Source organism: Zonotrichia albicollis, chromosome 5 (genome assembly GCF_047830755.1).
Source record: "Zonotrichia albicollis isolate bZonAlb1 chromosome 5, bZonAlb1.hap1, whole genome shotgun sequence".
NCBI lineage: Eukaryota > Metazoa > Chordata > Aves > Passeriformes > Passerellidae > Zonotrichia > Zonotrichia albicollis.
Window position 1 is genome coordinate 20,362,778 of NC_133823.1, and position 16,189 is coordinate 20,378,966.

The 16,189-nt window shown below is 44.6% G+C and overlaps 1 protein-coding gene across 1 annotated transcript in view; it reads left to right on the plus strand.

The window, feature by feature from the left end:
- Positions 1 to 5,729: 5,729 nt before the first annotated feature.
- The window catches only part of TNKS (tankyrase), a 128,352-nt gene continuing 117,892 nt past the window's right edge, over positions 5,730 to 16,189 (plus strand). The window contains exons 1-2 of the mRNA XM_005484628.4: positions 5,730 to 6,325; positions 13,933 to 14,157. Coding sequence (XP_005484685.1) covers positions 5,836 to 6,325; positions 13,933 to 14,157 — 715 coding nt within the window. The 5' untranslated portion in view covers positions 5,730 to 5,835. The remainder of the gene's footprint in view (positions 6,326 to 13,932; positions 14,158 to 16,189) is intronic.

Here is a 16,189-nt window from a genome sequence, read left to right on the forward strand (position 1 = left end):
TGTGGCTGTATGAAGGTAAAACTCATTTCCAAGTAGAATTCAGGAGCTGCCCAAAGCCAGCAGAGGCAGTCCTGAGCTCATGTTTTGGCTCTAGGGCCACTGTCGGGAGAACAGGGTTACACATGATCCATGAGACTCTGCTGAGAGGTCCTAAACCTGGGGATAAACTTCTTCCAGATCCTGGCTCTGGGAAACAGAAATACTTCATGGCCTCTTGCTAAATTGTGCCCATCTAGAAGTAGTTTCCAAACTTGTACTCATTTATTACAGAGCATCCCTGCAGTGGGTCAATACATCTTTTATTTGGGCTAACCTAATTTTTGTGTCTTTCCTTTTCTGAAGGTTGCATGGGAAGTAGCCCTTCTCTCTGCTCCAAAAGGAGCACTCTCCTTCCTCATTTCTAAAGTGGCACATTTAATTCCTACTGGGGAAAGAGTCATTCCCTTGTCCCACCCTCTTGCTCAATAACTCTTGTAGAAATAAAACCAGGTTGATGGTTTAATATCCTGCCCTCTACATGCAAAACCACCCAACCTGTTGCTATCAAAATTACATTTCTAAATCAAGATGGTGTTTCTAGAAACAAAAAATCTCTGCAGGGAAAATTGACCCTGGCTTCAAATTTGCAGCAAATTTTCTTCTTTCCAATGCCTTGTGCAGGTAAAGACAGCAAAAGCAGCATCATTATTGAGGGCCACCCACCCCAGGATTCCTGTGGGCACTGCAGATCCTCTCTGAGGCCAGGGCAGGCTTCCAGTTCCTACATGACCCGCAGCAAGTGAACTCAAAAGGCTGCCACTGCATGATCCTCTCGTTTCCCATGGGAAAACTGGAGGAACTCCTCCACTGGGGATGCTCCAAGCAGCTGCTTGGCTCAGCCAGCTGAAAAACACCAGGGAGAGCAGTGCTTATCTCCATCTGCCTGCTATTAGAGGTCATAGCCTGTATTAAATGTATCTTCTGACAGCATGCAAGGACAGACAGGGTAAGTTTTTTTCACTAAGCAGGGAAAGCTTTGACTGTCAACCTTCCTATTGAAATATGCAAAGCAGCAGGAGCTGAATTCCTCCCCATTGAGAAGGAGAAGTCATGTAGCACTATTCAAACTTTGATAAGCTCCTGTAGGTGATGAATGAAGCTAAGGCAGAAGAAATGTGATGAACAGCATGCTGACACAAAGGCATCCCCAGGGCTGCTTGAAGGTTGTCCAAAGAGGAAAGCTCTGCTGCTTTCCTATGAGCCTTACACTTTATCCCATTATGCCTGCATGAGTGTGCAAATCCATGATGGTGCCAGCCAGGGATGGTTTCTCTTGGCTTTTTCAACACATTCACCACAGTCAAAGCTGCCAATAGGGAATGAGATAGGTAGTTTCTGGGAAAAGGAAGATTTTGTTTCTCATAAAATGTGGGTTTTGGTACAAACCTAGATGATTCCTTATCTTCCCATCTTCTTAGGCAGAGAAGATATATTTTTCCAAACATGACTTCCTCATTTCCTCTCAATTTACTCAGCAGCTTACTAGGGGTCCATTAAACATGAGCATCAGCATACTGGATGCTGGTTTTGGAGCCATTTCCTAATTTTTAGAGGTTAAAAATATTCAGAAACCACACCAAACCCCTTTCTTGCTGCTCAGGATCAGCTGGCACTTACAGCCAGGTGGCTGTAAGATTGTCAGGAAATCTATAAAGCATTTTATAAAAAAAAAAAAAAAAAAAAATCCCATTTCAGTGGGTTCCATTATATGTCAGAATTGCATTTGCAGTTATTAATTTTAAATAGTAGTCCTGTGAAATCCTATTGATGGAATTTAATTATTCAGATGAAATCTGAAGTGCTTCCACTTTACTGAGCCCTGCACCTGCATCATTAATAAGATTTCTATGTAAAGCACCTTCTTCCTGAGTCAGGGAAAAGGCACTGAGTAATCAACAGTATTTCAGGCCCTTGCAGACAAGAGGTGCAAATGGAACCAGCTGCTTGTGACAGGACATGAACTTAAATCAGCTCAACAGAAGCACCAAGCCGCTGTGGCAGGCAGATGCAGGGTGTGCTGTGGGCCAGGGCAGAGCTCACAGGCTCTGGAAGCAGCAGTGAGAGAGGCTGGCAGGCCCCTGGGAGCCTGCATGCCCTCTGCACAACCTGACACACAGCCCAGGGTCCTGCTTTGGCACCAGTTCAGGAAGCCCTGTTTCCAAGGACTCAGTGGCTGGCTGGTGAACAAGCAATGGGTTGACTGACTGCTTTGACAGGTCCTCCACATGTTCCTCCTCAACCTTAAATAGAAGCCCTGTGAGGATGAAATTTTGGCCAGAACCGCATTCTCCACACTATTTTGCCCACCATTTCTGCAGGAGTGCTATGAATCTACCCCAAGGCTTAACAAGCCACATACAAATGGTGATGACAGCACTTGAAAAGACCCTGGACATGGTCTGAGCAGGAGAAAGGGAGGGGCTGGGATGAAGAGTATTTCTGTTTGTCTCAACCCTCTGTAGGGGAGCAGTCAGGCTGTACTTGTGGGGCAGGAAGACTAAGGAGAAATTTGGGAATGCAATAGGATAGAGACCCCAACCCAAATGTGAGAGTCTGAAGAGGAGGTGCCTCCCCAGAACTGCCCCATGTAACCCACAACACAGCCCCACTTCCCCATAGGTAGGTCTCATACTGTTTGTATGGCAATTTTTATGTCAATTGCTTTGCTTGTTTCTTCCTAGGTACAGGAAGGATGATTCCTTTCATAGAATCACAGGAAGTTTTGTGTCGGACGGAACCTTTAAAGATTATCAAATCCAACCCCCTTGCCTTGGGCAGGAACATCTTCAACTAGAACAGGTTGCTCAAAGCCCCATCTCACCTGGCCTTGAACACTTCTGGAGGTGGGGCATCCATAATTCCTCTGGGCAACCTGTTCCAGTGCCTCACCACCCTCATGGTAAAGAATTTCTTCCTAACATCTAATATAAATCTCTCCTCTTTTAGTTTAAAACTGTTCCACCTTGTTCTGTCACTACCTGCCTGTGTATAAGTCCTTCTCCCCTTTTTCCTATAAACCCACTTTAAGGACAGGAAGGATACGAGGAGGTCTCCATAGAGGCTTCTCATCTCCAGGCTGAACAACCGAGCTCTCTCAGTCTGTCATAGTAGCAGAGGTGCTTCAGCCCTCTGCTCATCTTTGTAGCCCTTGTCTGGACCTGCTTCAACAGGTCTAGAGGACCCCAGAGCTGGATATGGTACTCCAGGTGGGGTCTCACAGGAGAGCATTAAAGGGGAAGAATGTCCCTTGACCTGCTGGCCATGCTTCATTTCAGGCAGCCCAGCACACAACTGGCTTTCTGGGCTGTGAGTGCTCATTGCTGGCTCATGCCCTGTTTTTCATCCACCAATGGCCTTCTTTTGAAGGCTGACACAGAGTATAGCATTCCCTACCTAATCCTACAACCAACAATTAAATTTTAAGGCCACCATGGATCCCTAATTTTAAAAGATATTACTTGTACTTTTAAAATTCGTTCAGGAAGCAGAATAAATGTTTGCATACCAATACATTTCATAAAAGTGATGTCTTGGTTTATGTGAAATAGAGAGGAGCAAAGGAATTTGAGGTTTTCTGCCACTGATGCCATAAGAGCAATTGGAGGGTGACATATAAACTGTGGGAAGGCAGTGGTGAGCTGAACAAGTGCATACTGATGCTCTGGCCTCTTAAATATCTTACAAAGATTGGTTCTGACAAAGGGGGATATTGCAATTAGCTTGCAAAATTCCTTTCGGAATTTTGAAATGAAAGGCAGCTATGAAGCAGCAGCTGTACAGATTGTGCCAGGGAGGTCTTGCTGAGCTCTCTCAGTGTCTGGTCAAGGCCCATGCCTCCTAAGTCATGGCACAAACAAGAACTGAGCACATTCAAATGGATCTTCTTTTACTTCTCCACTAGTCATGGCTAGTGATTTAATGCCTCCCTTCTCATTACCAACAGGAAGGTACTTTGTAGCACTAGGCCAGATCCCAATTTCTTCTGAGTTCCTATTTTCTGTGCTCCCATCACTAGACCTGTAGGTCCTTCTTCAGCACATCACATGGTGCTATGCAAACACTTCCTAAAGCCCTTTTGCTACCAAACAACGAAGGCAGATCTATTGGCTAGGATGAGGCTGGCTGACCTTGGCCATATTCACTCATTTTAACAGGAATTCCTCATCACTCCTCCCATTCTCTGACCTGTGGCTGCTGCCCCACTAGGTGTACTGAGAATTTTCCAGAAATTGTTGCTGTTGTTATTATTCCTGTCGATGGAATCTCCCTTTTCTCACAGATTAAAGGTAAGTGATCTCTCAGTAATACCTATTGGAGCTTTCTGACTTAAACTGTAATTGGTGTTTATATCCTCCCTAGATATCAGAAAGCCAGGAGAACTGTGATCTCAGCTTTCTTCTGTTTTTCAAATCCAAACCAAAATCCTTATTTAAATGCTTCTGCTTATGTTGTTCAGATCTGCTCATTCTTACAGAAGGCATGTCTTGGTCCCTGATTTCCCTAGATTTGTCTTCCTTATCTTTTAGCACTGGTTGCCTTGGGTAACCTTATGCCTGGCTGCCCCAGCTTCCTGTTCCACCTCTCCACACTCTGTTGTTTCAGAGCGATGGAGTGTTCCCCACTTGGACTCTCTCCACCATTGGCTCCACGTGGCTTTTTAGTGGCTGCCTTGCTCTGGCCAATGGGCTCTGTGCCAGTGCTGCTTTCCTCCCTGGAATGAGTGAAGAAGTGGCCTTTCAGCTTAGCTAATCAACTTTTAAAGAACTGCCAGGCTCCACTTAGGTTTCTCCATCAGCTTTCTCTCCTGGTCTCAGTCCATCATTTCCTGGCTTTAGGAAAGGAGCTGTACTGGAATGAAACAGTGTTCAAAGCCAGGTTGGATAAAACCTTGAATAGCCTGGTCTAGAGGGAGGTGTTCCCTGCCTGTGGCAGGGGATATCGGGACTACATGATCTTTAAGATCCATTCCAAGCCCATAACTTGTACGATTCTGTGATTTTATGAAGCCACGCTGCCGGCTGGATCGCCTGCAGGGAAGGAAGGTGAGCGCCAGGCCAAGCGCTGGCCACCCCTGGGGACTGGGTAACCCACCTACCTCCGGCGTGACCAGGAAAGGAATATGATTTGTTTGTCACCGATGCCACAAAAGCACCTGGATGGTGAAACAAACTGTGGAAAGCGGAACAATTCGCACCAATGCCTCTGAAGTACTTCGCAAAGCTTGGATCTGACAATGGGGCGTTGCAATTAGCTGGCAAAGTCCTTCCGGAGTTCGGACACGAACGGCGGCTGTGAAGAAGCAGCTGCCCACATTCTGGTGTCGCCGCCGCACCGTGCCGCGCAGGCGGAAGAAGGCTGCCTCGCCCCTACAGCGGGCTCCGAAGGAGAACACCGCCCCTCGCCCTCCCCTCCGGGGTCACCCCTGAGGAGCTGCCGTCCCGCCAGTCTCCCGGCACCGGCAGCCGCGCAGGGGACGCGGTTCCGGGCGACACGGGCCCCACCCGGGGCTCCGCCCGCCCCGCCCGGGTTCGGCCCCGCCCGGGCCCCGCCCGCCCCGCCCCTCCTGGGCCCCGCCCCGCCCCTCCTGGGCCCCGCCCCGCTCCGCCCGCCGCGGCCGGCAGGGGGCAGGCGCGCCCCACTCGGGGCGGTGCCGGGGCCGGTGCGGCCGCGCCCCGCGGGTCCCGGGCGGGCGTCACGTCCGTGCGCGGCTCTCGGGGTTGGCGGGCAGGCGGAAGCGCGGGCGGGGCGGCGCCGTTGCCGCAGTGACGGGGTCGGGAGGGGCGGAGCGGCGCGAAGATGGCGGCGGTGCCGCCGCGTCGCTCCCAGCACCACCATCACCACCACCACCCGCCGCCCGGCCCGGCCTCCCCGCCGCCCACCGCCGCCTCGCCGCCGCGCAGCCCCAGCCTGGCACCGGCCGCGCAGCGCCACAGCCTGGCCGGCCCCGAGGGAGAGGCGCCCCCCGACGCGGACCGGCCCCCGGCCGCGGAGTGCGCGGAGGGTTCGGGCGCCGCCGCGCCGGCCCCGCCGCCGGGCTCGGGCAGCAGCTCCAGCGGCTCTTCCTCGTCGTCGTCGTCCTCGTCCGCGTCGTCGTCGGCGGCGTCGAGCCCGGCGGCGGAGAGTCCAGAAGCGGCGGGCCCGGGCGCGGCGAGCGGGGCGTTCCGCGAGCTGCTGGAGGCCTGCAGGAATGGGGACGTGACGCGCGTGAAGCGCCTGGTGGACACGGGCAACGTGAACGCCAAGGACATGGCGGGGCGCAAGTCCACGCCGCTCCACTTCGCCGCCGGTGGGTACCGGGGCCTCCCGTGCCCGGCCGGGCAGTGACAGCGAGCGGGACAGGCGGGGTTCCCCCCGGAGTAGCTTCGGGCAGGGGCCTCCAGCGCCGCCGTGATTCAGGAGTGGGCAAGCTTAAGTTGGAAGAGTGTGAGCACGCTCTCTTCCCCGGCGGCGTTTCGCTACAGGCTGTTGGGAGAAGGCTTTTAAATCACCTTCTCTGGGTGAGACGAGTGGGAGAGGAGGTCCTGAGAGTGTAAAGAGACTGTAAGATCTAAAAGTAATCTCTGTGCTTGATATCCGTGGGCTGCTGCAAACTTGTGCAGTGGACTTAGGAAGCAAGAAACTGGAGATCAGGACAGAGTTGACTTGAAGTAAGGGCTTCGCCTGTGTTGTAACAGCTCAGGGACTCCTGTGTGATGCACATGCACTTCGTGGGCATCAGTTTTGATACCTTGTACTTTGTAACTTCTTTCATTTCGGTATGGTTGCTGGTTCGTGTCTGCATCTCTTGTGGTTTGAGTAGGCTGGGAAAGGGATCAAGTGGAACAGCTGAACTGTATAAGTTACAAATGCGTCCAGGATAGAATACACCTCTTTGTGCAGCCATGTCATTGTGATCAGAACTAGTGTTATAAAAGAAATCAAGCAGTAGGGTCCAACAGTGTAGAATAACTGGAAGTACATATTACATTTTGGCAAATAGAGTTGTAATAGATTACTGCAGTTCATAAAAAGAATATTTCTTATGGGATGTATTCTTCACTGGGGGCACAAAGCACACAAAATTAATGATAAAAGTAAAATGAAGAAAATCTTTTAAATCATTACTCCTAACTCAGGGCTTGTACAATTGCTAGGTTTGTGGTCAGTCTGAGAGTTCTCTGGGGTGTGCCACAGTGTTACAGAACTGGACCTTACATAGTGGAGATCTGGTTTGAGCTTTGTTGTGCACTGGTGCACATAAATTAAGATAATTAACAAGTCTGTGTCAAGTGATCAGTGTTTAACTGCTGGCATGTGGCTCTAAATCACTGTTGAAATCAGTAGCAAAATGAACATTTTATGGTGCAGTGTTGCCTGGCACTCTGAACAGTGCTGTACAATTTATCAGTTAGATAACACACTCAGAGATTGTATGGGTTTGTTTTCATTTTCACAGTGTAAGAGGCATTTGACAATGCCTCTAAGCGAACTTTTGGTCCTGAGCTGTTTCCTTTTCATTATTCTCTGCTCCCTGAGCTCTACTGCTGAAACAGGGCTTAAGCAATTGGACTTTAAAACACAGCAACCTTCTGGGGTATGGAGGTGGACTTAATTTTGATGAACCCTGAACATAATGCTGGTACCAACTGCATGTGTGCTTATGAAGTTCTTAATGTTTTGGAAGGCTTGAGTGAGATCTCAGGTTGTAACTTCAGTGCCTGTACAAACTGCAGTGGGTAATATCTGCTCTGATTAGAGAAGAAATGGACAAAACTTACTGGAGGGGGTAAGGTGTTCAAAGTTGGTAATATTAAGATGTTACTGTAATAGCAGTGGAAGGTGGTTTGTTATAGCATGAGGAAAATAGCAGATGAAGTTCTTGTATCTAACAAATTCCCATATCTATTTTTCTAGATTTAAAGACTTTCCTTAGATACTATACCTACTTTATCTCAAATTGCTGCTTGTCTGGTGCCAGTGGATTAGACATGTAAGAGCATTAGGCAGATTTCTTATTGCATACATCTTGAGAGCCTGCAGTTTGGAAAGGCCTGTAAGCAAGCATGTTGTTCGAATGCAGCTGATCTTAAGCAGTGTATACCTGCCAGTGAGGCAGTGTGTTGATTTGATCTCCTTTGTGGGCCAAAGGTAAAATAAAACCTGTTTGCTTATGAGCACAACAGTCTGCTGTGTATAGGGAGCTGTTTTTTGGATAATAGCTAGTGTTTAAGATCTATACCTAGATGTGAATTGTATGGCCTTCAGTAGGGGAATGGGTGGATAAGAGTGCAGGATGTTGTGTTTTAAACTGCTTTTTTCAAACTTCTTGAAGCTAAACTCTTAGATGAATAGAACTTCACTTCTGATGTTGTGATTTGTGAAAGAGAAATTTTTCTTCTAATTTCTTCTTAATTTTCTGTTTTTGGGACTGAATTTTGTTGGGGTTTTTTTCCTTCCCCCTCCCACTGGCCACTTGACTTCTCAGCTGTTTTTTCAGATGTCTATCTTGGCAGCAATGCCAGGCAGTTCAGTTCTTTTACTGTAATAGGGAAGAATAACTTCCCCAGTTATAGTTCCTTGTAAAAAGTACTAAGTTTGGATTTCCTTAAGCTTAGTAAGGTTTCTGATTTGAAAATCACCTTTACGTCCTTTCTTGGGGCAGGACTATAAAAAGAGGGACTTCTGAGAGCATTCAGAATCCTTAGCATAGGTGTAAGCTGGAGGTAAGACAAGGGATGAAATCTGTTACCAGTTATTTAAAAAGCTGGGGATGGGTCTGAATCTGTTTCTAGGAGTCAGTGTCACCTGTCCATTATTCACTTCCAGATAAATTCTACATGGCCACATCAAATTGGAGCAACAGTTTTATCCACATTTTCTCTGTATGGCATACCTGAAGTGCCAATAGAACTGAATAAAGGGGAGGTGGTTCTTCAGCTCTGTGTTGAAGTGTCAAGTAGTGTGCTGAATAAATCTGACCTGCTTTGGTTAGCTGTTAATAAAGGAGAAATTATTACTGAGGTGATATTACAGTTATAGAGGCCTCTGTTGTATGTGGGAAGAGGTTGAGTGTCAGAAGCCAGGACATCCCTCTGGCTGTCCTGAGCAGCCAAGACTCCTGCCAGGGGGCTCAGAGACCCTGGCACAGAGCCCAAGATGCCTGTGGGTTTGATTATGACCTGTGGAGCAAGTTACCAACCTTAGATGAAGATCTGCAAGCCACGACAGTTTAAGTAGAATGATAGTGAATTTATCACGGGGTGAAAAAGTAGACTTTGGTGTTTTTAGCATGGGGCTTCTGGGGGCAAGATGGAGGGAACTGAGTGTGTCCAGCCTTTCTCCTTCTTCTTCTTGGCTTCCATCTTCTTCTGTGATGTTGGCACTTTTAGATTGGTTTAGAGTAGAAGCTCACTGTCTAACATAGGTGAGAGGTATTGGAAAGTAATTGTAAACATTGTATACGTAGTTTTTAGTATAAAGACATAACACTGCCCCGGGGGCAGGCAGAGTGCCTCTGTCTTGCTGAGCAGACCTCAGCTGGACAGGAGAAAATATTTTATAGATAAGATACAATAAACAACCTTGAGACAGAGAATTGAAGAGCTCTAACTCCTTCTTTGAGCGCCGAACGGGGAAAAGAGACTTTCTAAATTTTCTTGGGGAGGCCCAGCGGGAGGCCCCGAGAGTTGAGCAAACTATAATTTTCCTTTCATCCTCCTTGGACAGAGGAAAACTCAGTACTGTCTCAGCTGCTGTATGGATTGCAGGATATTTGTGTCTCTGGTACTAGTGCAGGCTTTGGATATTGTACAGCAGCACCCAAACCCCAGGTTTTAAAGACTTGAAAGTGACTGAGTGACTTTAAAACATGTACAAAAAAAAAAAAAAAAGAAATTAAGTGGAGGTATTGATGTATGCATAGCTTTTACATTCAGTTTTTTTCAATAAAAACTAGCTTGCTAAAAAAATTTAAAAAGCATCTGTGCTAAGCATGGACAAAGGTATGTTTGGCTTAACTTTTTATCCATACTGGTAGCCAAAAGCAGATACCTAGGGAAGAGTTATACACTTACCCTCTTCATATGATACTTCTCTGAGTACTCTACTTGGAGTTTGTAGCTTAGCAATTTTCTGAACAAAACTCAGTTTTTAAATGTTATTAGAGGGCTATTTTGTGTGGAGGGATAGAATATAAGAAAATAGTGCAGAAGGCAGTCTCACACCTGAGGAGCTGCAGCTGTACTAATCACCAAAGATTAGGAACAGGCCTGCCCTTAATAGGCCACAGCTGTGTCCAATAAGAAGACAAGTGCTACAAAAGAGTTGGAATTTGCTGGTTGCTTTCTGAAGAGGAAGAAGTCAGTGCTGTGAGGAGCTGCCTGTGAGAAATCACCGAGAAGGCATGGAACTTTGGCAATAAGCTGACAACAATCCTGTGCTGAGGAGTTCATTAAATAATTGAGCTGTTAACTTGTGCTGGAAGTAACTTGTTTTCTCTTGTACTTTCCACCCTCTTCACTGGAATATTCTGTGTTCCGCTTAGCAATTTTCTTCTTCAAACTGGGTTGAATAAGACAAACTTTTTCACTCACTTGTCTTTAGACTGCATTCCTTTGATCTAAACATGTTACTTCTTTTCCTTAGAGAAAGATCTTAACTGTCATTGTTTATTTCACCAAAATAGGGACATCTTTACTGTACTATATGCCCCTCAGTAGCTGAAAATACTTGTAAGGATAGTGTTTATTGTTCTTGTAAACTGGCCCAACAATTCTGCATTTGATGGTGTTGTTGACACATAGTTGATAAAATACCTCTTTTGCCACATAATGAAATGATTTGGTTTTTCAGTGTGTATGTGAGAGATAGTTTTTTTTTTTTTTTTTTCCTGTTGGGAATGCTATTGACTTTTTTTAATAGTTGGGAGATTTTAGTCTGTGATGAGGTGTCACGTTTTAGGTACAGTTTGTATGGGATATGGTGTGCCTTTACTTCTCAGCCTAAGGTATATCCTGTGCATCGTTCTGTGGTTTGTGAGTTGAAGTGCCTGTGTTGGTCCATTGTATTTGAAGCAGGCTGACAGTGATGCATTCACGACTCTGTGTGTGTCATCCTCCATGCAGAGCACTCCCATACCGAAGCTGATTTTCTGTGACTTTTCTACCATTTATTTACCTGGATGGGGAGGACTCCTATGAGCATTTGTCTGAAATCTGAGCTTTTTTCTAGAGCTAGCTTGGGAACAGACTTGCTTTTTCCCTTCTGAAACAACGCTGAGCCCTACAAAAGGAAACATTTGTATTTCCTGCTGGCACCTTGTTTCATATGTTTTTAGACCTAGTCCTTGCTGGTAAATCATTAATAATAGCACCTCTGTCAGAGGTGACTAGGTGGATGGACCTGGTAGAAATAAGCTGAGTCCTTCTTAATTCCTTCATATAGCCTCAATCATAAGCTTGACCAGTTCCACACCCATTTTAGGGGAAGTTAAACTTTTTTTTAATCAGGAAGTTAGCTCCTTGCATTTTTGTGCAACACATTCTTTTAGGTTTACAGATGTTGTCTTTCTAGTGTTTTATCCAGGGATATAGAGAGTACTACTAATAATTGCTGAACTGTGCCTTAATGCCCACTTCTGTACCAAGAAGAGGTAGAAGCTGCCAGGAGGGGCTTTTGAAAGTTATGGAACTGGGATCACAGAGTGGAATGTTCTTGGTCTCACTGAAGTTCAGGCTTGGAGAAGCCTGATTTAAGGTGACTTGCTAAAGCATCACTGATAGAGCTTGTTTTTTTTCTGCTCGTGTGTGTAGTAATGGCAAAAAGCTGTTGGGGGAAAGCAGTGTTTTTTCTAAGCATACCTTTGATATCACTAGTAATGGCTGTTGGAGGTCTAATCACTTTGTGAAGGCTAGCATAAATAGCTATGCTCTAGAAAATTTCTGGAGTATACAGCTTTAATCCTGAAGGCAAAGGGATCTCACTTGGATTGGGAAGTAGCCAGTGGTCAGAGTTTGAGAGCTGATCAAGTTGATTTGTCAGCTAGCAAGCTGTTAATCATAAAAATACAAGCTGCTTTGGTGTATATGAGTAAGATAAGCAACTGCAGAGGCAGAGCTGACCTAAGTAGTGACTGAGTGTTCCTTGAGGGAGAGCCAGGACATGGCAGGAGGTAGTTGGTAACTTATGACACACTTCCACTCTGTGCAGAGACACCTCAATCAAGCACTCCACCTGTGCTGCAATGTAGAGCAAATTAGATTACGTTGCTCTGGAGAGCTTTGCTTGAGACATCACTCTGACTCTACTCTGACTCAGCTTGTTGCAGGTGTGCCCTGTGTCCTTGTCATGGGAGAGATGTCTGACCTCACATGGGTGTTTGTAAAGCCGAGACACTGTTCAATTCTGCCTTGTGCCACTTAAAATGGAGTTAATAATTTTCAGCTGGATTCATATGGATACAATGAAGAATGCAAATTGTGTAGTCAATTAAGAAACATCTGGCAGTCTTACAGCCTCAGAGCCTGCAAAATGTACACTTTTTCATGTTAAAAAAAAAGATGAATTGATAAATTACTGGCCTTGACTTTGAAATTTTTTCTTTTATGTTTTTGGCAGCATTTGTGGTACATGAACCCTGTTAGTGTCACAAGTGTACTATTTAGTAGAAAGTTTGCTTTCTTTGTGACTGGTAACTTGTTCTCTTGAATTATCTTCTGATACTTTGTGCAATATGTCTCCTTCCCATTTAAAATTTTTGGAAGGAATTTACAAGAGGATATAAATGCAAAATGTTAGACCTTCAGTAATACTGTGCTATGTGCACTTTTTCCCAGCTTGAAGGCTTTTCAGTTTACTTAGTTAAATCGCTTAGTTTAATTGTTTTCTGCCTAGTGAAGTGGGAGAAGTGCTTGGGAAAGTCTTAGGGTAAAGGTCTGATCCTGGTGTGTGCTGTAGTAAAGCAGTGGCACACAATGACTTATCTTGGACTTCTTTCCCCCTTTACTTATAGCATAAGACAGTTTTGAAAAGATCATGTCTCTAAGAGTGCTCCTCTACCTCAAGGGCTTCCGTTCCCCTATAAACTGTGTTTAGTGCTCTAACAAGTGGGATTGCATTTAATAAGCTCATCTTTCCAGCTTTGCTTAAGGTCCTGGTGATACCTACAGATGTGCTTAACCTGTGATGATACACTTCTGTAAAATTTATCTCCTTTTGGAGTCTTTTCTTAAATCAAGGAAGTGAAAGGAGGAGGAAAAACACCTAAGGAGAATCATAAGTCTTCCAGGTCATAAGTCAAACTGTGCACATAGCAGCTTTGCAGAGGTTGGAATTGGCATTGGAGGAGTTCTTGCTATGTTGAGATAAAGTGTCATTAACTGGGTGATGGGTGAAACACTTCACCTGGACTTGAGCTGATCAAACTGACTAGTTGATGTATTTACTCACCAGGGAAAGCCTTCTTCCAGCTCTTCGGGGAAGTCAGTTTTTTGCTAAACTTTCTGAAAATTTGGCAAAGAATTGGGTGTCTTAACTATTACCATGTGAAGGCTTTTGACTAACTGAAGGAAGGTTTAAAGTGGAAACCCTAGTGGGCATATGTAACAGAGGGTACAACTGATGCTTCTCTTGCTTTCCTTGCATCCCTCTCATCGTTCAGCATGCTCAGCCTTTGTGGAATGTCTTAATGAGATGGAGTGGCAGGCTCTGGTATGACACAGTTCCATTCTGTCATGACTGTAAGTGAATTGTCCAGCTGTTGTTTGAGCAGGTGAACAGAGTCTGACTTTATGGTGAAATTAAGCAAGAAGTAGATGAGGAACATGAATAATGTACAGTGAACCAAGAGTGAACAGTTTTAGGTACTAGGTCACATTGTTTTGCCAGACAAATGAACAGAAGTATGTTGTGTTGCAGGTTTTGGAAGGAAGGATGTTGTAGAGCACTTGCTGCAGACAGGAGCCAACGTCCATGCCCGCGACGACGGAGGACTGATACCCCTGCACAACGCCTGCTCCTTTGGCCACGCAGAGGTGGTCAGCCTGCTGCTGTGTCAGGGGGCTGACCCCAACGCCAGGGACAACTGGAACTACACTCCTTTGCATGAGGCTGCTATCAAGGGCAAAATAGATGTGTGTATTGGTAAGTGTCTGTCACCTGTTAGGTTGAAATTTTACCCAATTATGTTTTGTGAAGCTGTAATTGTTTATGTGCTGAGAGCTTATTTTAAAAGTGAACTACTTTTAATCCAGCAGGTAGGTGTACTGATAGTAATTTAACTTTTTCTTGTCTGTGAAGTTTGCAGAACTTATATCAGAAAATCTATCCCGGAGAGATTGGATGAAGTTTCCTTATTTGTTAAATTACAGTATTTAAAATCTGGAATATGTAGGTTTGAATTTCTTGGTTGCTGTCAGGAAAACTAGCTTTACTAGATAAAGTCTTCGGTTTTTTTGGCTGCTCTATATGTTGTAGTAGTGGTTTGGAAGATGGTAAACCTTTCATTCCATGCAGTATGGAGAAACAAGTCAGTCCTTTGGAGCTTCCCACTACAATTTACAGGACACCATTGTTCAGGGGTGATCTATCTTCTGTATGTGCTTTTTAGCCTGGAGCCAAAGCAATTTCAAATAAAATTGAACACTTCAACTGTTTAAAATTTGTTGAGAACATACAAAGAGCTTTTCAGTCAGGATGTCTTTAACCTCTGTGGTTTTTTCCTGTACTAGTAGTACTTTGTTTCTAAATGGGAACTTCTATTTTTATTTTTTTTTACACTCAGAGCAGTTTCTTGAGTTTACACTCTCTTAACTTCTACTAACCTGAATAAAATTATCTGCTCACCATTTCTTTTTAATCAAACATGTAAAGAAAAGCCTGACTTTTAGGTACTTTAGTTAAGATTACGAACTATATGTTCTATGTGTTATCCAGATAACAAGACACAATTATCACACTTTCAGATAATGTTTTTTTTCTGAAAGTTTTATTACATAGAAATCCTTCATAGAAAGCTACAAAATTTACAGAATGAAGTATTGTGTTAGCTTTTTTGCAATAATTAAGTCATTACTTAACAATAAACACCAGAAATTGAGTGAAGGAAAACTGAAGGAAACACCAGAATAAAATTTTCAGTCTGTTTCTTGTTTTTACAAGCAATGTGATTTCATCTCTGTATGCAAGGTAAAACATGGAGAATATTCAATAGAAATCGAATATAGTTGATTATGCAGCAGTATGTGGGAAGAGATCCATTGATATAGTAGGTTCCAGTAACAGTCTACTATGACAATGTTGAATAGAAAAGTAAGTTTAATTCCAGTCAGTAACTGGAGTCTAGTATGAGATTTAAAGGAAGTAATTACTTTGGTCTGTTTTCTGCTGGAGTCAGCCTGAACTGCTGACTGAAAATTCAAATTAAATGGAAGAAAGTTTGACAGTTAGAGGCTGAATAGAAAATTGATCTTTTGCTTTGGAAAAGATTTGTCTTTTTCAGTTTTTGAAACCTTGTATTAGAGCAGGAAAGGGTGCACACTTTTGTCTTTATAGATTGGTTGTGACAGAGGTTTTAGGATTTGGCAGAGCAAGGCAGCATGGGTAGTGTTGCTTTTGGTGGTTTATCTAAAGACTGATACTCTGGAGGAGTTGGGGCAGGTCAGCTGAAGAGGCAGATTATGTAATACATCTGTTTTGATGTGTAGTGTGGGTAGAAATTGAAGATATTTAATTTCTGATGGTACTGATCAGAAGAAACTGATGGTACCTTTAAAGTTCACTCTTAATTCAGCAAGATGTTGTGGACTTGGGGAAAGGAAGTGCAGGATTAAATTTATGGCTTGTGTTACACAGACCTTCATTCCGTATTCTCTGCACAGGGTAGATCTGTGACTCTAAATGTTGATGCTAGACTTGGGGCATGATCCATGTATATGTAAATGTTCAGCATGTAGTACTTGCTGATCAAATCCCAAGGCCCTTCTGCCGTCTGGAACAGTTGTAGAGTTCCTTGGAAGCAGTGAGCAGGCTTGCAGCACTACACACAGTTCTTCTCCAATCTGCCTGCAAGTAGCTGTGGAGGAATTTTGGGGCATTTTTGTGTAATTTATTTTAAATAAACAAGCATGATGCTGTTCTGCTTGGTTTAGTTACAGTTGTCCATGTCTGTTGTACT